Here is a 24,883-nt window from a genome sequence, read left to right as displayed (position 1 = left end):
ATAAGGTAAGCATTCTGGGGTTAGACTTTAAAGACTGGAAGGAGCATACGTTGGGAGGTGAATGTGGAAAGGGTCGTGAATCTTCCTTTTATTCATATTCAAATAGCTCTCTTCTCCTCTTACTGAAAAAGTTAACAAATACTATATAGGATAGGGCAAATGCAGAAGGTTACAAAATAACTGAATGGGTGACCAGCTCTAAAATGGCGGAGAAAATGAGTTTTTGTGTGTGAGCTTTTGCTTCTTGATCCAAGAGGTCACTGCTAACTAAACCACCCATGTTCACCTGGCACACTTCTCCTCCTCCTCTAGGATTCAAGCCCAAGCCCAGTTCCTCCATGGAGCCTCACAGCCCTTCCTAGGTAGATTTGGGTGGTGTTTCCCTTGTGTTCCTGCTGTCTTCTTTCCACATCTCCATTACAGTACTTATTGCAATGCTCAAACAATTTGGTTAATGTGCAGGCAAAGGCTGTGTTCAATTTATCTGCATTATCAGCACCTTAGTGCCTGGACTATCGAAGGCCAGGAAATAAATATTTCCTAAGTGAGTGAATATACTTAAACTTTGAAATATTTGTTACATGTCCACACTCATATATGTGTACACACAGCTATGAAGTGGAAAGGGAAATTCTCCTGACATCTCCGAGCACAGTTACATGTTTCACTTAACAAGTGATAGAGTTTGATCAAGAGTAGTATTTGGTTTGCTAAAATAACTATTATGATGCAAGATGGTGGAATCTTTTTGATGAAACTGGAAACAAAACTAGTCCTCACTCTAGTCACATATTAACCATATTATTAGACAATTACCCAATAGAACATGTTGGTGCATAAACCTTGTGGTCTTACTGCATATCTCCTGACTAAAGTCCATTTCTTCTGTAGTAAAAAGAGACCAACATGTCAATATTACAATTCAGATCCATGTGCAGAGATGAGTATTCCTACAAAAGTAGCTGAGGGAAGGGAAATTAGGACATTCCTGTGGCAGCTCTCACAACTGTGTGTGGAAGAAGCAGAACTGAGGCAGAATCGGTGGGTTGATACTCAGAAGGACAAAGCCAGCAGGCACGTATGACAAGGGCAACAGATCTATGGGCCATGAAAACTGGCTCATGTGACAGCATTGGCAGTTACATTAAGCAATTGCCATAGAACAAACACTGCACAGGAAAGCAAGTGAGTATTTTTTCTCAAATATTTTACCAGTGGACAGGTGGCTGGGTCATTAATTTATACAATTACCACATGAAAGCCAAGAGAACCATTACTTCTAGAAGAGCAATCAGGAAATCACACCTAACTACACTCTAGTCACATATTCACAGATTCAGCACAGCTCATCCACGCAGGCACAGCCGGAGGCAGTCCATCAGCTATGACCCTGCTCACTTCTGCAAGTATAATTAAGTTCTAATAATGAAGTAATAACAGGTATTCAGAGACCCACAGACTCAAGCAGAGATTTATAAATCTAAGTAGGAAAGGGGATTAAAAACAAACGGGGAAAAGGCAATCAGAAGTCCCTGATTCATGGAGACAGGTTCCTAATTATTAAGCAACACAATAAGGACAAGCCATCAGCCACTTACATCTGATTCCCAGTAATAATGAAAGATTAGGCTCCTTGCCCTGAGCACGCTGATTAAGAATACTACACAACGCCTTTAAGTCAAACAGACAATAGGACATTTCCTTGAACAGCTGATCAATCACACTCAAATCAAAGAGTGGCCATTTGGAAAGAAGTGCCTGCTGCCTGGACTGGTCGGCTTCCTGGCCCTGATCCAATAAACAGCACGACTCTTCTGTTTGTCTTTGGTTCTGCAGTGGATAAAGAAAACAAAAATCAGGGGGTCAGAACAGAGGAGTGGTACTCAAAAGTTAACGTTAACACATTAACATTTTGCCTCAAGTCTATACACAACACAGTGGAGTCGTATCATTTTCACATTAACCAAATTTAACTGCATAGACACAGTAGGAAAAAAAAGAGAGAGAAATAATTTAAGTAGTGGAAATGGTTCCTCCACGCCATGTGATGCCCTAGGGTAAACCTGAGAGGAAACATAAACCCAAACTGTCTTAGTTTCTAGGAGTCTCACGCCCTCACATCATGAGCATCTTGGCTGTGTACATATTTTTCAATAATGATATTTATCCCAAGAACAAAAAGAACTATGAAGAAACTTTAAACCTCATCCTGTAGTTTTATTGTTAGTAGCAAGAGTGATTGTTACTTTGAAAGCATTTTTTGTCTATTGGGAAAAAAAGTATATATGTTATTATGTTAATTTTGAAACCAAAATTTTCAGTGTAAGAGAAAAAGAAATACAAGTATAAAATCAAAGAAGAAAAAACAACTCTGAATTATTAAATTTGAATTGGAAGTATCAATATGAACTCATTATTTATTACCCTCAGAAAGAGATACCTTCACCTCATCCCCAAAATTGTCACCTTCTCCCCCTCATCCTGAAATTGCTAATTAAAGGTAAGTTTAATTAGCTTTCCAGTTGGGACTGTATTTCAGAATAACAAAATGGCCTGCACATTGCTGAGGAAAAGATCTTTTTTATAGATGAATAGCAGCTAATAAATGTAAATGAAATTATGTAATCAGGAAAAAAACCCCATTTGTTTAATCCTCTAATGATTCAGACAGTGATCATCAGTGGATACTAAACCCATCAAGGTAAAGGGTGCTGGCAAACTGCATATTCACACAGTCGCCTACATATCACCGCTCAGATGACTTGCTGTTTGCAGAGGCTATAACGTAACAATGAAAGAATCAGTGTGTCACCGTCTTAAACCCAGTGAGATCAATATTTGTGTCACTTACAGTGGGATAACCAAACATATATAATTTGATGATGTCAATAACACCAAGCATTCGTGCCAAAAAATGTTTGATCTGAGCGTAATGATAACTTTAGCTCTAACTTCTAGTTTACAAGAAACAGATGGGGTAGAGAACAAGATAAATGACACCACAAAGAAGCAATTAGACAAATTTAAATGGTCTGACAATCTATAAGTCTGTAAGACAACAGGCCCAGTTTCGTCAAAAAGTCTCTAACATGGGAGAACAAAGGGACCTCAGATTTATATGACAAAATGAAATGCAACTCATGGTCCTTGATCGAATACTGATTTCAACAGTCACTATAAAAAACATTTGGGGAAGAAGTGGGGAAATTTTACTGGAGAGTAGGTATTATCGAGTATCAAGGAATATTATTTTTATTGCACATTGACAATGGTGGTATGGTTATACAGGAAAATGTCCCCAATTTTTGGAGATGCATTCTTAAGTATTGAGGGGCAAAATGTCATGATGACAGTTAAAAAACGAAAATAAGTATTTTTTTAATAACATGTCCTTAAATGCAAGCCAAGTATTTCATCTCATAATTAAATGAAGAAAGTGTGATCTGTTCCAATGATGAAGTATCAAAATTGCACCTTCCCTAAGGATTTACAAGGATAATTTTCTTTCTATTCAATTTATGCCTTATTCAAAGCCTTCAGGACCTAATCTCTCTAGGACATTTGAGTTTGCTGTAGTTAAGTCTGCAAAACTGTATTCTAAGATATAAGAAAATAAAAGTTTGTCTTTTCGATTATAAGTTTAGTTAGCCTAATCTAATGTATTTAATTAACCAGCACAGCAAAATCAAGTCGTCAATTAATGTTCTATGAATATGCCCAAAATAAGATTTGCTTTAGTTTAAATAGGTATGGAATCATCCTTTCAAAGCAATTTTAATATCTTCTACTCACATCAAGCAATGTTTTTGTTAATCTCTGTAGGTTTCTTTCTTTCTTTTCCAGTTCTTCCATCATCTTTTGAGTGGTCAATTTTTCTTTAGACAGTTTGCCTTGCATAGACTAGAACAAAGAAAATTGGAAAGCAAACCATGTTAATGCTTAAAGCAAAATGCAGCCAGGCAGGTAACCAGGAACACTGGCTCTAAACACTTTAGATCCTCCATCCTCCCCAGTCCCTTGGAAGGGGCTGAAGTCTTCACTTTAAATCAATCCAAATTAATTCTAGAGTGGATGACAGTAAAGGAAAATAATAATAATAATAATACCACCTTTACCAAGAAAGTTTTTAATCTGGATAAAATATGTTAAATCTAAAATTGCTGCTTAATGCTATATTACAAACAGTTCTGATTTTATTAATTGACCTTTGTTTATAAATTGGGAGTCTATTAGCAAACCTATACACTTTTTTTTTGACATTTTTCTTATGATTAATAAGACACAAGATCATAAGACTATCCCTATTTCTGTGATTTGAAACACAGCTAAACAACCTTCTCTCAGGGCACAGTATTCCAAGCTGTGAATACAATGTTGAGTTCAGGCCAAAGGTCTATTATGGGACTCGATAACCCAATCTCTTTGTTAACTCCCATTATGAAATCACAAATTGGCCAGGCATGATACTATTCTAAGAAAATCCTGAGTACACCAAAGCAGTATAGGATATTTTCAGAGTACTCGGGTCACTTTGGCCTTTAAGCCTAATTTTTAGCTATAGACCAAAGAAAAATTTGTCATAAACCTTGTGGTTATCAGTGATTTCCAGGTGTTTCTGTCAACATTTTCCTTCTGTTAAACCACAAGATCAATAAACACATGCCCAGAGAAAAGATTTCATTTTTTCCTCAGGACTGTATTTAGTCTCAACTCTGAAAACACTTCAGAACACTGACCATCTAAACAGCACGCTTCACTATGAAGAGTTTCCTCACATTGTCTCTGGACGGAGTAAGACAGGGGAGCTGTCACCATGGGTGACAGCTAAGGGGGGGTGACATGAGACTCTTGCAAATATAAAGCAGTTTTCTCAGTCTCAGATATTCAACCTTGATGCTTTTTACTTTCATTTGTCTGCTAAACTCTGAAAAAAATATTACATTTAAGAACTTAAAAGTTGGATACAAGTGAATTATGCTCTATAACAAGCACATTTCCTTCCAGGGAAAACTCGTTTTATATTCCACAAAAATGACTCCCACAGCACAATGTCACATGGGCGGAGTATGTGTATTTTTGGATACTGAAATTTCTTTGTAACTGCATTTGACTGACTAAAAACTTATATGACTGAATGATATATGGGGATTTATTTAGCTAGCTGAAGATCGATGCTTACTGGCATGACAGGATTATTTTGCTGGAATCCAGAATTCACTCTAAATTTTCTTAAGAATTGTGTCTATTTATTTTATAAGACTTGTAGAAGAAAGGCACCATAAACTACTCTAAATTTCACTTTTTAACAATGAAAACTGAACTCAAGAGAAGCATTTTCATAATGCTATAACTCTTTAGAAGATCATAGTGTTTTATATTTTTACCAATTCAGAGTCATGTTGAATGTGACTAATAATTAGCTAGTAAATCTAATATATTCCTACGTAAGACTAAATCGGTGAAGAAACAATCTTCTCCATCAGAATAAACTGGAAATGTTTGGCAGTTAGTGCTCTTTGTCATAAGAAGGAAAATTGCACTTGGGAAATAGAGCAAGCTTAATGTGTTATGTTGGTTTGGTTCAAGGGCACTTATCAAGTAGCCTTTTAATAAGGGAAAGAGTTCACAGAAATGCTTACCCTAAAAGGACCAAATGCTGTACAATTCCTAGGATACTTAACAAGCTAAGATAATAATGGCATCTAGGAAGCATTAATAAGGGAAATGCACTCTCTGAATGAAATTTGACATTTTCTCTCAATACCTTTTAAAAAACTAGTTAAGGGGCCAACCCGGTGGTGCAGTGGTTAAGTGCACACGTTCCGCTTCTCAGTGGCCTGGGGTTCGCTGGTTTGGATCCCGGGTGTGGACATGGCACTGCTTGGCATGCCATGCTGCGGTGGGTGTCCCACATACAAAGTGGAGGAAGATGGGCATGGATGTTAGCTCAGGGCCAGGCTTCCTCAGCAAAAGAAAGAGGAGGACTGGCAGTAGTTAGTTCAGGGCTAATCCTCCTCCTCCTCAAAAAAAAAAACAACTAGCTAAAAGAAAGTTTATCTCCTACACAAGGTCATTCCTTCAAGACTGGGAGAGGTGGCTGTTTTATCTAATGCATAGAAATTAACACAGAGAGTCAAGGAAAACGAAGAAATAAAAGAATATGTTCCAAGTGAAAGAACAAGATAAAATCTCAGCAAAAGAACTTAATGAAACAGAGATAAGTGATTTACCTAATAAAGAGTTGAAAATAACAGTCAGAAAGATGTTCTCCTGGATCAGGAGAACAATGCATGAACAATGTGAGAATTTTAACAAAGAGAGAGAAAATATAAGAAAGTGCCAATCAGAAGTCACAGAGCTGAAGAATACAATAACTGAACTGAAAATATATATTTGAGGGGTTCAATATCAGAGCAGATGAAGTGGAAGAAAGGATCGGCGAACTTGAAGACAGCGCAGTGGAATTAATCCAATCAGAGCAGCAAAGAGAAAACAGAATGAAAAAGAGTGAACATACCTTAAGGGACAACATCACATGGAACAATATTCTCATTATAGGGGTCCCAGAAGGATAAGAGAGAGAAAATGACATAAAACTTAACTTGAAGCAATAATGGCTGAAAAATTCCCAAACTTGGGGATGGAAACAGACATCCAGATCCAGGAAACCAAGAGAATTACAAATAAGACGAACCCAAAGAGACCCATACCAAGACACATTATAATTAAATTGTCAAAAGTTAAAGACAAGGAGAAAATCTTAAAAGCAGCAAGACAAAAACAACTTATTACATACAAGAGAACTCCCATAAGATTATCAGCAGATTCTGGAGTAGAAACTTTGCAGACCAGAAGAGTGTGGCATGATATATTCAAAGTGATGAAACAAAAGAACTGCCAACCAGGTTTGCTCTACCTGGCAAAGCTGTCCTTCAGAATTGAAGAACAAATAGTTTCCCAGACAAGCAAAAGCTGATGGAGTTCATCACCACTAGATAGGTAGCCTTACAAGAAATGTTAAAGGCACTTCTTTAAGTTGAATAGAAAGGGCACTAATTAGTAACAGGAAAACATGAAAGTATTATAAATCTCACTGGTAAAGGTAAAAATATAGCAAAACTCAGAATAATGTTATAAAGGTGGTGGGTTAATCACTTATAAATGACTACAACACTTTGTTAGTAGATACACAAGATAAAAAAAGAAAAATTATGGCATTAAAAATATAAAAAGTAGGGCAACTACATCAAACTAAAAAGCTTCTGCACAGCAAAGAAAACTATCAACAAAATGAAAAGGCAACCCACCAAATGGGAAAAAATATTTGCAAATCATATATCTGATAAATGGTTAGTATCCAAAATAGAGAACTCATACAATTCTTAGCAAAAACAAACAAAAAAATCCATCCTGTTAAAAAATGGGCAGAGGTTCTGAATACATATTTTTCAAAGAAAATATACAGATGGGAACATCACTGATCATCATGAAAATGCAAATCAAAATCACAATGAGATATCACCTCACACCCATTAGAATGGCTATGATAAAAAAGACAAGAGATAATAAGTGTTGGTAAGGATGTGGAGAAAAGGGAACCCTTGTGCACTGTTGGTGGAATTGTAAATTGGTGCAGCCACTATGGAAAACAGTATGGAGGTTCCTCAGAAAATTAAAAATAGCACCACCATATGATCCAGCAATTCCATTTCTGGTTATTTATCCAAAGAAAACCAAAACACTAACTCAAAAAGATATCTGCACCCCCACGTTCATTGTAGCATTATTCACAATAGCCAAGACATGGAAACAACGTAAGTGTCCAGAGATGGATGAAAGGATAAAGAAAATGTGATTTATACAGTAGAGTATTACTCAGCCACAAAAAAAGAAAGAGCTCTAGCCATTTGCGACAACATGGATAGAGCTTGAGGGTATTCTGCTAAGTGAGATAAGTCAGACAGAGAAAGACAATACCATATGATCTCACCTATATGTGAAATCTAAACAAACAGAAAACTGAACTCATAGATAACACAGAACAGATTGGTGGTTGCCAGAGGCAAGCGGGTGGGGGTTGGGGAACAAAATGGGTGAAGGAGGTGAAGAGGTATAAACTTCCAGTTATCAAGTTAAGTCCTGGAGATGTAATGTACAGCATGGTGACTACAGTTAATAATACTGCATTGTATATTTGCAAGTTACTAAGACAGTAGATCTTAAAAGTTCTCATCACAATTAAAAAAGAATTTATAAGCCATGTGGTGTTGGATGTAAACTATACTTATTATGGTGATCATTTTACAATATATAAAAATATCAAATCATTATGTTGTACACCTGAAACTAGTGTTATATGTCAATTATATCTAAATAAAAATAAATAAGTTTTAAAAAAAGAAAGTAGAGAGTTAATGGTAACAGCAGAAGATTTTAGAGTCAGAGATAATTAAGTTCTGGGTCCACAGCTTACGTGCTGTGCAATCATGGGTAAGTTATTTAATCTTTCTAGGCTCCAAATTCATTAGAAAGAATTTCCTACCTTGTAAGGTATTAGGAAAATTACACAGTGTGTATGTAGACCACATTTTTGGGTGTCTGCCTATTCACAAATTCCATGAATCATAAGTAGTCATACTTGTACTGGACATCTGTACTCTCAGGTCATAGCTCACTGGTACAGGCTGACTGAACACTTGACCAAACCTGAGGAACTAAGACCTAGAGTCTATGCGTTAGTCTCTGCAGGTGGCTGGAAATGCACTAGAGAATTTAGGAGCTGTGGGGCAGCCATATTCTGCCATATTGGCTGAGAAAGGAAAGGAAGTCAGTCTGGAGAGAGAGAAAATAATGAAACCCACTGCAATGAGAGAAGGAACAATGCCTTTTCCTTCCTGAAGCCGAGCTTCATTCCCTTCTATGGCTTCCATAGATATCTCTGCATTCTTAAAATACAGTAGATGCTACGGCTTTTTTGCTTAGGCTAAATTGCATTGGTTCTGTTGCTTACAATCCAAAAGCCTAAATGACCTCTACCTGGTGCAAAATATTTATGCAACAAACACTAATTCCTTTCTTCTTACACTAAATATCAAAAAGAGCCCATTTCTTTTATCAAATCACCATGATATAAACTTTATTAAATATCTTACAATTTTGTCAGTTATACCTCAATAAAGCTGAAAAAAAAATTGGCCCATTCCAAATTCAGCAACGTGGATGAATTTTCTTGTGGGCAAAGGTTTTTTGTTTTGTTCACCAGCTATCCCCTAGAAAAGTGCCTGGCCTGTGGCAGAAACTCAGTTAACAGTTACTGAATGAGCTAAACTAACAAATAAATGAAAAACTAACCACTCAATACCTCATTTAGTTTTTATTTAAGAAAAAGGTTATGTTCACTCATTCAAAAATAGTTTGGGACTGTCTTTTATGCACATGGCACTGTGCTAAGACCTGAATTAGATAAGGATTGTTCAGACTCTAGAGCATCCATTATAAAGCTCTCGGAATAAATGTAGCAGAAAACAAAACCGGGCATTTTCTTTGATCTCAAGGAGCTAACAACACCACCATATTGTAGAGTGTAATCTACTAAAAAATTTCACCTTAAAAGCAAAATTTCCAAATTCTACTTCTAGGCAACTGAACACAGGTGCTTCCCACAGAAAGCTAGTTTTCCACTGTGCTCCAGTTTAAGTATCTTTCATTCCAGGAAAAGACCCTTAAGACAAATCCCTCTCCTAAGGCTTATACAAGACAGAGATGAGACCAACACTTTTCTTGTGCATTTGGTCTTTCTTTTGGGATTTTCACTTTGAGGCAGCTAGGAGTAATGGCAAGAGCACAAACTCTGAGGTCAGTCAGACATGAACTAGAATCTCAGCAGAGACCCTGGGCACACCTTTTTAAATCTCAGCAACTTCATGTACAAAAGGAAGACACTCTTTCTTACCTTTTAAGATTACTATTAAGGTTTAGAGATAAATATAGACCAGAAAGCACACTTCCCCTAACATGTAACATTAGCATCAGCATCATCACATCACTGATACCTCTGCATGTGGCAATAGAGGCCCCATTTCTCACTTTGGCCTAAGTGTGAACAAATATTAAATCCCTGTTCCTCACTCCTCCATACTGATAAAAGGGAGAATTTTCAAAATATTTATAAAAACTAAGAGAAATAAATAAGGAATTGCAAAAACCATAAAAATTGCCATTTTTTAGGTTTCTAAGAATCAAAGACAGTGTACAACTCAAATTCCTTAAGCTAACTATCATCCTGCTCCCTGATATAACTTTAAAAACAATCTGCTTGAGAGTTCCACTCCCAGCATGACAGCATGAGGAGCTCCTCAGGCTCGCGCCCCAGTGCAAATTATAAAAGAACACATTTACAGTTTCTGGAAATGGTCCTGAGGGCATATAGCAAATGAAGAAACATAAATTCAAGAAAATCTACTAAAACTTAGTAAGAACAGCAAAAATCTGTGGTATTTGAAAGAAAATCCACTCCATCCCTACACACTCACAGCTCAGCGAGATGGGAATTCTACTCCAGACTGGCACAGCCCGTAACACAGGACCCCTCTCCCCTCAGCTCCCACTCGGAGAGCTATCTTCCTAGGAAGGGCAGGACATCAGCATTTCTCACTCTGCCCTCAGCTACCTGTAGCTGAAGCTAAGTTCCAGGTAAATACACCCAAAAGGTGGGGGCTCCCTTCTTCTGCTCACGCTCCCTCCTAAGATGAAGCTTTACCTTGGGTGCAGCACCACTGAAATACTGGGGCCCTGACTGCCCGTGCCCTGGCTTCTGGGGCAGGGGTTCCACACTGCGAGAGGCAAGCCAAGATCTAGAGCTTCTGCTCACATCCTAGACACTCACTTAGAGAGAAGCTTGACATTGCTCTGGTCCGCACTGACCTGGCTCAGAGATTCTGCCTGGGGAGAAGCCAGCCACAGAACAGAGCGCTCCAAATGTCTCCCTAAAGGAACTGAATTCATTTGCAACAGTGTTGCAAAAGTTCAAGCCTAAGGGCACTTCAAAAAGAGTGGAGGTTGTGGTGAGAGGCAGCTGGGAGGATACCGTTACATTCATTGAAGGCATAGGCTAAAGAACAGGTAGCTACATTCCCAGAGAGAAACAGTGAAGGTGACAACGGGGAAGAGCACTCTTGGGAAGAGAACAAATCTCCTTTGAAGGAGCCAGAATGGGTCAGCCTGTGAAGCAATTTATGCCACACAGCATTGCTGAAAACGGAGTGATCAGCTGGCAATTAATGGAGCTTAACATTGGTGTGGGCATGAAAAGAAAAACAAAAGACCACATGTTACGTTCATATGAAATGTCTAGAAAAGGCAAATCTATAAAGACAGGAAGTAGATTAGTTATTGCTTCCTGGCAGGGGAGGGGATGGGGTTTAAGGGAGTGATAGCTCAAGGGCAAGGGGTTTCTTTTTGAGGCAATAAAAATGTTCTAAAATTGACTGTGATCTTGGTTTCATATACCTGTGAGCATACTAAAAATTACCGAATTGTACACTTAAAATGGGTAAATTGTAGGCCATGTGAGTTATATCTCAATAAAGCTGTTATTAAAAAATCAGCATGACATAAAGAAAAAACAACCTGCCTGGGTTCCTTTTCTTCCAGCTCCTGATCTGCTCTCAGGCTTATATGCAAGAGCTACCAAAACAGTTCAAATGTGGAAGAACACCCAGGTATCTTGGAACTACACATTTTTCTTTTTTTCACTTAAACCTCAGTCTTCCCAGTGGATTCCATTTCTGGTCCAATGAGCATGCTGAGGATTGTTACATTTCCTCATGACTCTAGGACTAGGACCATTGCCAGGCTCTCAGTAATAATTGCCTGGGGAACTTGTTAATAATACATATTTCAAGCTTCACCTCAGAGATACTGATTCATTAGGTTCACAATGGGCCCCAGAAACCTGTATTTTAAAAAGCCCATTCCAAATAATCTGAATATTCATATAGGTTTGGTGACCACTCAATAGCACATATAGGCTCAAGAACATTCTTTCATGATTCAAGTAAGTGACTCCTTTCCTGCAACGCCCCCACCTCAAATCTCAAAGAACTGATTTTTCAAAAGTTAAATCCACCTTTTACATATTTTTTCTAACATTTTAAATAAGCAACAACTATAATGTGCATACAACAGGCCTATAGGTACCTTAAAGACTGTTCTCATTCTAAGTACAAACTCTGCACAGAAAGCGTACTTTTTAAAAAGCTACTTTTCATTTGATAGGAGACTTTTTTGGCTGTAGGTTTTTCAAAAATTAGTATTAATTCCTGATAAGAATATTTTTAGTTTTTCATGCATTATAAAGCAACTTCACATAGGTAAAACTCCGTAAAAATTTAAAAACTTTAGGAAGAAAGAACTTCACGTGAGGACACATCACAAAACTAGGATAACACAAAAACAGGAGATAAACATCACAATAATAATGGGGAACATTATATCAATCAATATTTATTAAGGTTAAAGAAAAGTTATATTCTACCTATGAAACATTTTACTGGCTATGACCCATTTTCCCACCATTTCCACTGAGAAAACCTGCTGGATGAAGGCTTAAAGAGAGATTTGCTCAAAACTGGAATAAGACCTTCTGACGCTGTGGGAACGTTTATTCTTGAAGTGTTCTAAATAGGACAGACTGTCACAGTTTTGAGATTGGTGGTTCCAAACATGCCTTTAAGAGTGAACAGTCTTAATGACCTTTAAAGCATCATTCTGTCTTTTGCGAGACTATGACAATTCATAGACAGCTGTCAATTCAGAAAGACCACTTAAATCCATAAGATCTTTCCCTGAGGAAACATTTTAATGTTAGAGAAAACAAGTAAACATAACAAACTTTTTAATCTGTATCTCTTCCACCAAAAGATTACAGTGATAACAGCTCACTGGAAACACGCTTACGTAAGTGAAATGCGCTTTTGAGGAATAGGTAGGAAGGAGGGTAATGCCCAATGAAGAACTCATGCACATTCTGACTGCAGCCATGTTTATAGAAATGATGGGGAACACTGTACTGCGAAACATCTTTCTATATTGTATATCGACAGAAGAAAAACCTGTAGGAGAAGCAGCCAGTTCAGCTATACTGGTTTCATGGATATAAAGAAAGGCAATATTTCTAAATGATTAATGAATACACAAGGTATTCACGCCAGTTAACAATATCATCTTGACAACTGAACAAAACAGTAGATAAATCTGTATTTCTATAGCACTGAACTCAATATGAAAATCAGCATACAGTTTTATATGAATTACTACTTTTTCTATATTCAACAAATACAATATAATGAGTAGAAGACTGATTTCTCCTCAACTTCCATCGTTGTGAAGCAATAAACCTGCCACTGACCTAAACCAGTTAGTACACGACTTCTACTGCAAGGTGGTAAGCTACAGCGGTACTTTAAATATAGCATTTTCTCTCTGTAATGCTGCCTTATCTTTATCTCCTGTAAATTGGACATAAAATGAACACAGCAAAAGATTTTATTTTTCTCTTTTGTCATAAAATTTAAACTGTAAGAATAACCTGCTTGTACCCAAGGCAATGCAATATTTCAAACCAGCCTAATGAACTTTTAACAAATTTGGTCTTCTCAACAGTTTGCAGGGACATAGAAGAAGCAGTGAAACATGAAATTCTAATAATACTGAGTTTTCTTTGTCTACTAAACACTCTAAAATGGAACTACTTCCCGGAACTATGGAGGAACAAAACACTCAAACTATAATGGCAGTGAAATCTTACAATAACTATTATACTGATAGCTTAAACGCATAACTCATGTTTTAAAAAGGTTGGGAAGCTCTCTGCCATCATTAATTATATTTTGTGTTATTTTGTCTATGCAAAAGAACTTGAAGAAATTAAAAAAACAGAGCTATAGCATATGGGAAGGCCATCATACTCTACACAGGAGTAAGGTTGGCCATTCTTTATGCAAGCAGTTGGGAGAAACTAGGCAGCTTTAAAGAACTAGTGATTGAAGGGAACTGCTATATTATGTGTATCAACTTGATAACATGCCCATCAACTGTAGTACAAAGGAATGAGAATACTTTTTCAACCCAAAGTCTTCTCTTTAGGATTCTCTCTGTGGTTTCCAATGCTAGAGAAATAATTCACATTCATTTTTTCAGAACAGGCAATATTTTCAGGTTTTTACAGAGTATACACAAACCACCAAACAACAAATAAACAAAACACTTAGCTTCTTCAACTGTGAGGGACAAAAAAATAACAAGTTTATTTAAACAAGTAATGTTAAGCAAAAAATTTTCTCATTATCTGAGGTATATTTGTTTTCATCTATAATTTTCTATTAAAATAATATCTTGATATGTATAGCCAAGTTGGCCAGTTATCAACACTTGCTGTCTGTCTCTGTGAGCAAATTATATACTAAACCTATGGACCTAGATGGCCAGAACGGCTAAGAACCCACCTCCTGCCCCCAAAAAGACAGTTACTGCTTCAAAGGATAAGACAACAGAATTAATGAGTATTTTGTCTGGGCCCAGATATTTGGAATTATTAGGAGGGAGAGGGCTCCATGCCCAGTCACAATGGACTAGGAACAGTGCATTGTCTTTAATTAGTAGATCACTGATGGCCTTAACCAAATGTGATCTCAGTAGTAGAGATAGACTACAGCCCATTAAAAAGAGGAACGGTGACGAATAGAGAACAACTTTCACAACTTTTTTAAGAGTTGATTTACCAAATAGCATTTTCGTTCTAAAAAACTGAAAGATTAATATTAAAAAATTTGCAACTTCATTTCAAGTGCTATTAATCTTTTCATACAAAAAAATATATATACGCTTTACTATTTTTTAGGTTATGTAACCATTAAGCATATAAATCAGCATACAGCTAAATTAAAATCAGCACAAAACATTCCTTACCTGAATTTCTAAAATCATTCTGTCAATCTCATCTTGTTGGCTGTCTATGATCTAAAACACAGGAAATAGACCGGTTTGAATCAAATTGTTTTTTTAAAAGTACCAATATTTCAAGAATAAAAAGCAAAGCACAGGAAATTATTAATTTATTATTAAAAAAATCAGGGTGTGATTTTATTTTTCACAAATGTATCCATACCAAGTATCCTTTAAATAGCCTATGATTTGGATCACACATATATAAAACTGCAAAAGTACTTCACCAGTTCTCGATAAAACTTTTCTATAATTTATGCAATTTATAAAAATAACTGTGAGACAGCCTTTGAATAAGTTAGGAAGGAAAAAAATATCCTTTTGTTTTTGCTAACAAGTAATATAATTTCCTGAGTTTGGCTTTTATTTAAATTTAAATTATTTAAATTTACTTAAATGGCTACTTCCAAATAAAAACATTCAAACTAAAAATTCCATAAGCTATTAAATACCAGCAAAAATATAAATTGAATAAAAGAACTATAAATTATATATCTATATACACATATCCACATAGTATAGACTTCATGTTTATAAACAAAGATATGGACTGACCTTACTAGCATTCTCATTTTGCTCTCGCAAGTTATCATTCTCATTCTGAAGCTGTTTTGCATCTAACATGGGAAGGCGGATTCCATCTTCAAGGCATCTTTCTACTTTTTGCTGCAAACTGTTTGTTTTAGGAAGACAATTATATGAAGAAAATAAGTTCTGTGTGCTAATTTTGGTAGACGACTTCAATATAAATGAAGTTCCTTTTTAGGGTCTATAGTATTTTTTAATCAAGCAATAATCAAGACCTACAGACAGTATATGAATAAGTCTGAGTACTTACATTTCATACGAGTAAGAAATAAAATGGAGGCTGATTGTCTTTTCAGAAATGGCAAGTATGAGACTAGAGTCAAGAGTTGCTTAGTATGTGACATCCTTAGGCCCTAGTGAAGTCTCTCATGACCCTCATCTGAGCTCGGCAAGCCAAGCCCTGTTCTTTCCCTCACCCCAAAAGCACAGTTCCCTGATTAGAATGATTGCGGTAGGGAACCTAAGAACACAGATGGAGGTCTTTGTCCTTCATTCTGAGCTCAGCAAAAGTTTGTAAAAACCGTTGTTGCCTAAACCAGCAGAATTACATTGCTCCTTCATTAATAAGAGCAGCAATCTAACATATTTATTACTTAACCTAACAGTTTCTTAGGCTAGCCCCGGCAGAGAGCAGTATTTTAGAAGAGGAAATCAGGAAAGAAAGCCACTCCGATACATTAAGAATAAGAGGATAAAGGAGAAAGACGGTCTTAGCCTTGAGAAAGGAAGAAGAGTCATGTTTGGGTTAAAGAAACTTATACTATTAACAATCATGACCAAAACCAAAACCTAACGGCAAGACACTAGGAAGAATTCAACTTCAGCTTGTAATTATACTCAAGAGTTGCAGAGTACTAAAAGAAATAGACTTCTTATAATCTGAGTTTTGACATTTTCATTATTTTAAAATTATTTTTCTTTATTAGTGAAAATATTTTTTTTATTACAGTAACATCGGTTTATAACATTATATAAATAATTATTTTTCTTCTTCCAAGTATTAGGAGTATCCTGTGCTTTCTCTCTCTTCCAAAAAAAAGAAGAAATGCCATATGTAGATTATGGACAAAGAATTGACAGTCCTAAAGTACAATGAGGGCTTCAGATTGTTAATAAATAATGGCACCAGAGAAGTTTTTATGTATTATGAATGTAGTCCACTGCTTCGAAATATATGGTTACTTGTCATGAAAGTATTTATTTTTTCAGTCTAAAAGGGGAAAATACATTATTTCTATCTCAGAATAAGTTCCTTCCCAAATCAGTGTCAAAGACACTACTCCTTGTGTATTCAATAACATTCCAAGAGAAATAAATTACATTAAAATTATTAAAGTCTTTCATATTAAAAAAAAAACAAAGAAAATGAGCCAACTATGAGGAAGGAAAAATATACCGTCATGGAAAAACACCAAATAAGGTCTTATTTCATGTATACATCCTCAATTTATGAGAATTGAGATGCTTCATTCGAAGCATGCTCACTTAGAAAAGTAATAAATCTCTGAAATAGCAAAGGTGCCAAGGATGACATTAATAGGGATCCACCTACATATTTTATTTACATCTTCATTTCTAATGGAAAACTACTCTTTTCAAGAAGACAATCCATTTATAACCGCAACAAAAAGAATAAAATATTGAGGAATAAATTTAACCAATGAGGTGAGAGACCTGTACACTGAAAACTATATGATATCATTGAAAGAAATTGAAGACGACATAAAGAAATGGAAAGATATTCCATGTTCATGGATCGGAAGAATAAACATAGTTAAAATGTCCATACAACTCAAAGCAATCCATAGATTCAATGCAATCCTAATCAGAATTCCCATGACATTCTTCACGGAAATAGAGCAAAGAACCCAAAAATTTATATGGAACAACAAAAGACCCTGAATAGCCAAAGCAACACTCAGAAAAAAGAACAAAGCTGGAGGCATCACAATTCCTGACTTCAAAACATACTACAAAGCTATAGTAATCAAAACAATGTGGTACTGGCCCCAAAAGAGACAAACAGATTAATGGATCAGAACTGAAAGCTCAGAAATAAAACCACGCATCTATGGACAGTTAATCTTTGACCAAGGAGCCAAGAACGTACAACGGAGAAAAGAAAGTCTCTTCAATAAATAGTGTTGGGAAAACTGGACAGCCACATGCAAAAGAATGAAAGTAGACCATTATCTTGCACCATACACAAAAATTAACTCAAAATGGATTAAACAATTGAATATAAGACTTGAAACCACAAAACTCCTAGAAGAAAATATAGGCAGTACAGTCTTTGACACTGGTTTTAGCAATATCTTTTTGAATACCATATCTACTCGGGCAAGGGAAACAAAAGAAAAACTTAACAAATGGGACTACATCAGACTAAAAAGTTTCAAAGCAAAGAAAACCATGAACAAAACAGACAATTCACCAACTGGAGAAAATATTCGCAAATCACTTATCAGACAAGGGATTGATTTCCAAAATATATAGAGAACTCATACAACTCAACAACAACAAAAAACCAACCACCCAATCAAAAAATGGGCAGAGGACATGAACAGACATTTTTCCAAGGAAGATATACAGATGGCCAACAGACACATAAACGATGCTCAACATCACTAATTATTAGGGAAATGCAAATCGAAACTACAATGAGATATCACCTTACACCACTCAGAATGGTTATAATCACCAAGACAAACAACAACAAATGTTGGAGGGGATGTGGAGAAAAGAGAATGCTCATACGCTGCTGGTGGGAACGCAAATTTGTGCAGCCACTATGGAAAACAGGGAGATTTCTCAAAAAATTAAAAATAGAACTACCATATGATCCAGTTATCCCACTACCAGGTATTAATCAAAAGAACTTTTCTATAATTTATGCAATGATCCAAAGAGATTTATGCACCTCTATGTTCACTGCAGCATTAATCACAATAGCCAAGATGTGGAAGCAACCCAAGTGCCCTTCTACAGATGAATGGATAAAAAAGATGTGGTATATATATACAATGTAATACTACTCAGCCATAAAAAAGACAAAGTTATCACACTTGCAACAACATGGATGGACCTTGAGGGTATGATGTTAAGTGAAATAAGCCAGACAGAGAAAGACAAATATTGCATGATTTCACTCATATACGGAAGGTAACAAATACATGGATAAAGAGAACAGATTAGTGGTTAGCAGAGGGAAAGGGGATTGGAGGTTGGGCGAAAGGGACAAAGGTGCACATACGTATGGTGATAGATAAAGATTAGACTACCGGGAGTGAGCACGATGAAGTGTATTCAGAAACTGATAAACAATAATGCACACCCCAAATTACACAATGTTATAAACCATTATAAGCCAAAAAAAATTACTTAAAACAAGAAGAAAAAAAGAATACTAAGCTCAATGTTCTCCAAAAACCTAATAAAAGAGAAAATCTAAATAAAAGTGAAAGTATAAAATCATATTAAATATATAAAAGCACACAGGGGACCAAAACAAACGTTCGAATTATTTTCAGGTGTTCCTAATTCTATTTATAAAACAACACAGCTTGAGTTTATGATCATAATGCCCTATAAAACAGAACAGATACATTACCTCTTTTCATTTTACCACTAAGATGACAGAAAAAGCTATATGGTTGAATATGGAGGTCAGGAAGCTGTTTTGAGACTAGAGAATAGGATATAAGATATGGAGACATAAAAAGGGAAATTAAAGAGCAAGAAAACAGGAGAAAAATAAAGGCAAAGTCAAAAGTATATGAAGTTTTTGGAGCTGAGATCAGAAACACTGAAGAATGAATTGTCCCAGAAATCAGAGTTTTTCCACGCTGAAATCCAAGAAAAAAAGTAGACTAGGCATATTTAAGACTCAAAGTGGTACTACAGCAATATTAACATGGAATTATCAGATAGATTTTGATTAAAAAGCTGAGAATACACTGACACATATAATTGATATATATAAGCATTAAGAGTGTATTTCTTAAATTTAGCTTTTTTTGCTGCTTTGTTGTCTTATTCTAGTTTTATCTATTTATGGTTGATAATCTATTAAAGTTTAAGTTTTATAAAACTGAGTACATGTAGATGCATATATAACATAGTTCTCTAGGTTTTTCAAGAATCCAATATTAATTTCCCAGCTTAAATACATTAGCTAAATATACTAACAAATGACATTCACTGTAATTCTAACTGTTTTTTCTAAACTAATTTAAAAGAAAAGAGTCTATGAGGCAAGATACGTGCGGAAACTTGGAGGGTACACGGCAAAACAGCCCTGTGTTTCTCTGCGGTGGGGTCACATGGGCGCCAGTAACTTCACTTAGACACACCTCATTAAGGAGTGCCATCTGAGTATTTGGTGGCCTCTCTTTTTGTTATTTAGAATTTTTACTTACTTTTTGACAAAGTTATCAGACAAAGAGTTTGTGTTAATGCTTTTAGTTTTCAATTGGTGTTCGCATTTTTTTTTTTTTACTATTATCATCTAAAACCTCTGGCAAGATGTCAATGTTAAATCACAACTGAGACAATCTGTTTCAGTGACATAGTACTTTTGGTTCTTAACAGTACATCTTTGAGAAGAATAGAGTAATAATTATAAATTAACATATTTTAAGTAAAATGCCTTATAAAAACATAAATAACTTAAAAATAACTGAATTACTGAAGGTTTTCTTACCTCTGAACTGTAGTTACCAACTCCTTCTCTTTCTTCTTCTGGCATATTAACTGTGCCTCTTTCTCTTGATATTGCTTTTTGGTCTCTTCAAGCTTTTTTTCTGTATCTATCAAAGCCTCTTGCAAATTCTTATTTTTTTCCTCTAGAATCTGCAGCTAAGGAGAAATTTTTCAAAGTTCATAACACGTGGAATATTAAATGTGTTTCTACTAGAAACTGTTACTGTGTTCTCAAGGATTAACAGATTCATGCTTAAAATCACACTATCTTCATTTCATCTAGAGTACTTAACACTTTATCTCCTCCTTTGTGTAAAGGAAATTTGGGAGAACGGGATTACGGAGAAGAGGAGAATGGGGTCAGAAATTTCCAGAAGACAGAGAAAGAAAGGTGAATGATCTCGATCTGGGGGTATTTTTTAAATTTTATTTTTAATTGTGGTAAAGTACACATAACATAAAATTTACTCTCAATCATTTTTAAGTATACAGTTCAGTAGTGTTAAGAACATTCACACTGTTGTACAACTAATCACCAGCATTCGTTTATCTTGCAAAACAATCCCTATACCCATTAGCAATTCCCAACTGTCTCTCCCCTCAGCCCCTGGCAACCACTCTTTGACTTTCTGTCTCCATAAATTGATTACTCTAGGTACCTTATACAGTATTTACTCTTTTGTGAATGGCTTATTTCATTTAACAAAATGAGCTTAGATTCATCCATGCTGTATTGTAGCATGTGTCAGAATTTCCTTCCTTTTTAAGGCTGAATTGTATGTATATGCCACATTTTGTTTATCCATTCATCCACTGATGCACCTGGGTTGCCTTCTCCTTTTGGTTACTGCAAATAATGCCGTTACGACCATGTGCCATGTACAAAACGTCTGTTTGAGACCCTGCTTTCAATTATTTCGGGTATATACCCAGAAGTGGAACGGACAGATCATAGAGTAATTATATTTTTAATTTTTTGAGGAACCATCATATGGTTTTCCATAGTGGCTTCACCATTTTACATTCCCACCAACAATGCACAAGGATTCTAATTTCTCCACATTGTCACCAATGCTCGTTCCTTTGTTTTTTTTGACATTAGCCATCCTAATGAGTGTAAGGTGTTATGAAAGCACGTTTTTAATCTATAATCCTTTCTGTTCCTGCTCATGCAAACTCCTGCGTTCCTTCTTTAGTTTGTTCCTGACATTACCCTTTCTTAGTTTTACAATGTATAAATTAATATAAACAGAGAATGCATTACAGTTCTAGAGTCTGCAGAATAATGACACTGTACAGATTAGACTGATGATTCTCAACAGGCAGCAATCTGCCCCTGCCCAGGGGACATTTGGAAATGTCTATAGACATTTTTGGTTTGGGGGGAAAGTGACAGAGCAATGCTCTTGGCATCCAGTAGACAGAAGCCAGAGAATGCCGTTAAGCATCTTTCTATCCGCAGGAAAGAATCTCACAACAAAAAATTATCCACCCTCAAATGTCAATAGTGCTGAGGCTGAAAAATTCCATGATTAGAAACACTTTGAAAAAAGACTTAAGAGTGGGTTTAACAGATTTATAAGTAAGGTTTCAAGAGGACAGAGTCAGTAGAAAGACTTTGGACAAGGTATCGTTAAGAAAGGAAAATGGTCAGAAGAGAAGTCAGAGGAGTAAATGGAAGTCACGGATTAAAGTATAAGAAAGAATTTATGGAGAGATTAAGAGAATAAAGAAAACAAATCAGATATCTGGAAAGATAGTCAAAAATGGTCTTGTTTACTCTTGGTGGATCCCAGAAAATATGGGGAAAAGTCAGAACTGTGGTGCATGCATGTGTGTGTATGGGGCGGGTGTCAGACCGGCTTAGAAACTGCCTTTTGGAGTAGAACACTAAATGAGAGAGTTAAGGTACAAGTCCAATAGGAAGGTAACCACATATTAATTAACAATAAGAAAGACCTATTCATGCTTAGATGAACAAAGTTTCTAATTAATCTTAAAAACAGCAATTTTAATGGATTTAACTTATAATTAGCCAAATATATAACTAAAATTTTACATTATAAAAATTACAAAACTTCTAAAATGTCAACTTAAAAATAAATGTTTTCACGTCATTTAAAAATGAGCATTTTATTTAATGTTACCTGTAGACTCTGACTTTGTACATCATCTAGAGTTGGAAGATCAGCCAGATACTTTTCCAAGGTCTCAATTCTTCTCTGCTTTTCTTTGTTTTGTTCAGATTCCTTCTGGCATTTTTTTTTCAGGCTACTGATGTATCTATCTCTGGTTTTAAGCTAAAGAAAAAGATTATGACTCTTCAGTGGTTTTGTCATTAATAATCGAAACCAACACTCTAATCTTGAGCATCCTAATCTTAGGTAATTCTTAGGCAATAACAGTTCCAGGTTATAGTTAAGACCACCACCAACTCACGTAAGATTTACCCGATTTCATCAATTCCAAGATTCATATTTTTTTCAAATTTTTACATTACTGAAATCAAGAGTTTTTGAACTTTGTTTGCTTTTACAAGTGATAGCATTCTATAAATTGCAGTCAGCCAGGTAGCAGTAATGATGTAGTTTTTATTGCCTGCACATGTGCAAAGTTGGTTAAGCCCATTCATATCTTTGGTATTTCAATAGTGTCATGAATATGTTGAAACTATGTATTGAGTTTAAATGATGCTTAAAATACCTTTAAAAATGTTCCGTTATAATTAGGCATTAAAAAAGTTACTGGGTACCTAGAAAGACACAGAAACAGAGCTGTGGAGTATAATTTTGAAATCAGTGAAGCAAGTATTCATCTCTGAAGGAATGACTCTAATTTCTTATTTTTTTCAAATTTATATCGAAATGTTTCATGTCAATAAAGAAAGGAAGATAACCTACAAGCAATTAAAGCTGTTTTGTTACTACCAGACTTGCAAAGGAATTACTTATCATGTACTAAAGTAACTCAATCAAAGCCAGTGGAACTTAGCAAAATTACCAAATACTTAGGACCTGAAAAGGACTAGTGAGACCAATCTATACCTCAGGAAAGACTACTGTTAAGGCATTGTGTCCTAAGTGGACTTGAAGCATATTTTCTCTCTAAAAGTTACATAAAATAAAGGTGTCCCTTAGCACTAATGTGATCTTAGTATTGATGAAATATGTTAGTTGAGCACCTACTATAGGACACACACCATACATGATCCTAGTAAATCCTAATTTGCATAGGCTGAAGCTCATATTTTTATGTACTAATTTTTTTCACCTTTCCACTGGAAATATACTATCTTTAAATTTCATATCTTACATTCGAAGCTCTTTCATACTTAAAATCAATTAAAAACAATCTCTGTATACAAGCAGTTGTCTAAAAAGTAAACTCCAGGGGCCGGCCCCGTGGCCAAGTGGTTGGGTTCATGTGCTCCGCTTCAGGGGCCCAGGGTTTCACTGGTTTGGATCCTGGGCACAGACGTGGTACCACTCGTTGGGCCACGGTGAGGAGGCATCCCACATGCCACAACTAGAAGGACCCACAACTAAAATATACAACTATGTACTGGGGGGATTTGGGGAGAAAAAAGCAGGAAAAAAAAAAAAAGATTGGCAACAGTTGTTAGCTCAGGTGCCAATCTAAAAAAAAAGTAAACTCTAGACTCATATTTAGGTTAAACTACCAGTCTCCAAATATTTAACCTTCTTCTAGAAACTTACAGGGTTCTAATATATTTTTACAGCTTATTCCCATATTCACCAGGGAAATAAGTGCCAGTAATTAGTAGTATAATGGATTACTCTTTCAAATTTTATTAAAGCTAACGCCCACAATCTAGTTTCTTTTATGCCTTATCTATTTTCTTTCAGGTCCAATGTATAACAACTTTTATTAAAACGACTTCAATTTGAAAAAAAAATCACATCTCATTTCATCTATTCATTTCATCAATAACATTAGGATCCATTTATTACCTTGGGAAAGGAGCAACACAGGAAAACAGACAAATCCTATTATTTATTGGGCTTTCTCAGGATTAAAGGCAAGTTGCTGGTGTGACAATTTAATGTGTGATTTACCAGAACTCACAGAATGTTGGCATTGGTGGTGGCCTGAAAGACCACATAATAAAATTCCCTTTTCTAATATGAGGTCCAGAGATCTTAAGTGGCTCAACTACCAGTAACACAGAGAGAGTTGGGATTTAAACACACACTGTGTGACTGAAAGCCAGTGTTCTTTCAACTCTTCCACAATACTCATAATCAGATTCCCACAAATTCTCTAGCAAATAGATTCCACATCAACAGATGCTCCATCAACAAAGCCTACTCTTGCCTTAGCAAATGACCCTGTAAGTTACAGAAGTAAACATATATAGCCTATTTTTACTAAACACTCCCTAATTTACACTTAACTGTATAAGTGTCTTAAATGCGACACAATGATATTCTCAAAAAGCAGCCATTGGAACAGTGCAGTCATGCAGTCTTCTACTAGCAAAGATGCCCTACTTTTCTTCTTTTTCTTTGGTTGGTCAACTGTTGTCTTTGCTATTATTTCAGGCTTGCTGCCCTTATCACAAATCTCTGCC

At 35.8% G+C, this 24,883-nt stretch overlaps 1 protein-coding gene across 2 annotated transcripts in view; it reads right to left on the bottom strand.

Moving 5' to 3' along the window:
• CEP85L (centrosomal protein 85 like) overlaps positions 1-24,883 on the bottom strand; it is a 167,878-nt gene that overhangs the window by 5,220 nt on the left and 137,775 nt on the right. For both annotated transcript variants that reach the window (XM_046675707.1, XM_046675708.1), the window contains 6 exons: positions 22,440-22,592; positions 20,294-20,448; positions 15,559-15,676; positions 14,968-15,018; positions 3,793-3,900; positions 1,599-1,830 (listed from right to left, as the gene is read on the bottom strand). In XM_046675707.1, the coding sequence (XP_046531663.1) occupies positions 1,599-1,830; positions 3,793-3,900; positions 14,968-15,018; positions 15,559-15,676; positions 20,294-20,448; positions 22,440-22,592 (817 nt within the window). The remainder of the gene's footprint in view (positions 1-1,598; positions 1,831-3,792; positions 3,901-14,967; positions 15,019-15,558; positions 15,677-20,293; positions 20,449-22,439; positions 22,593-24,883) is intronic.

This window comes from Equus quagga, chromosome 11 (genome assembly GCF_021613505.1).
Source record: "Equus quagga isolate Etosha38 chromosome 11, UCLA_HA_Equagga_1.0, whole genome shotgun sequence".
NCBI classification, from domain to species: Eukaryota; Metazoa; Chordata; class Mammalia; order Perissodactyla; family Equidae; genus Equus; species Equus quagga.
The sequence above is the reverse complement of the archived record's forward strand: the minus strand, read 5'-3'. Positions and strand labels throughout refer to the sequence as shown.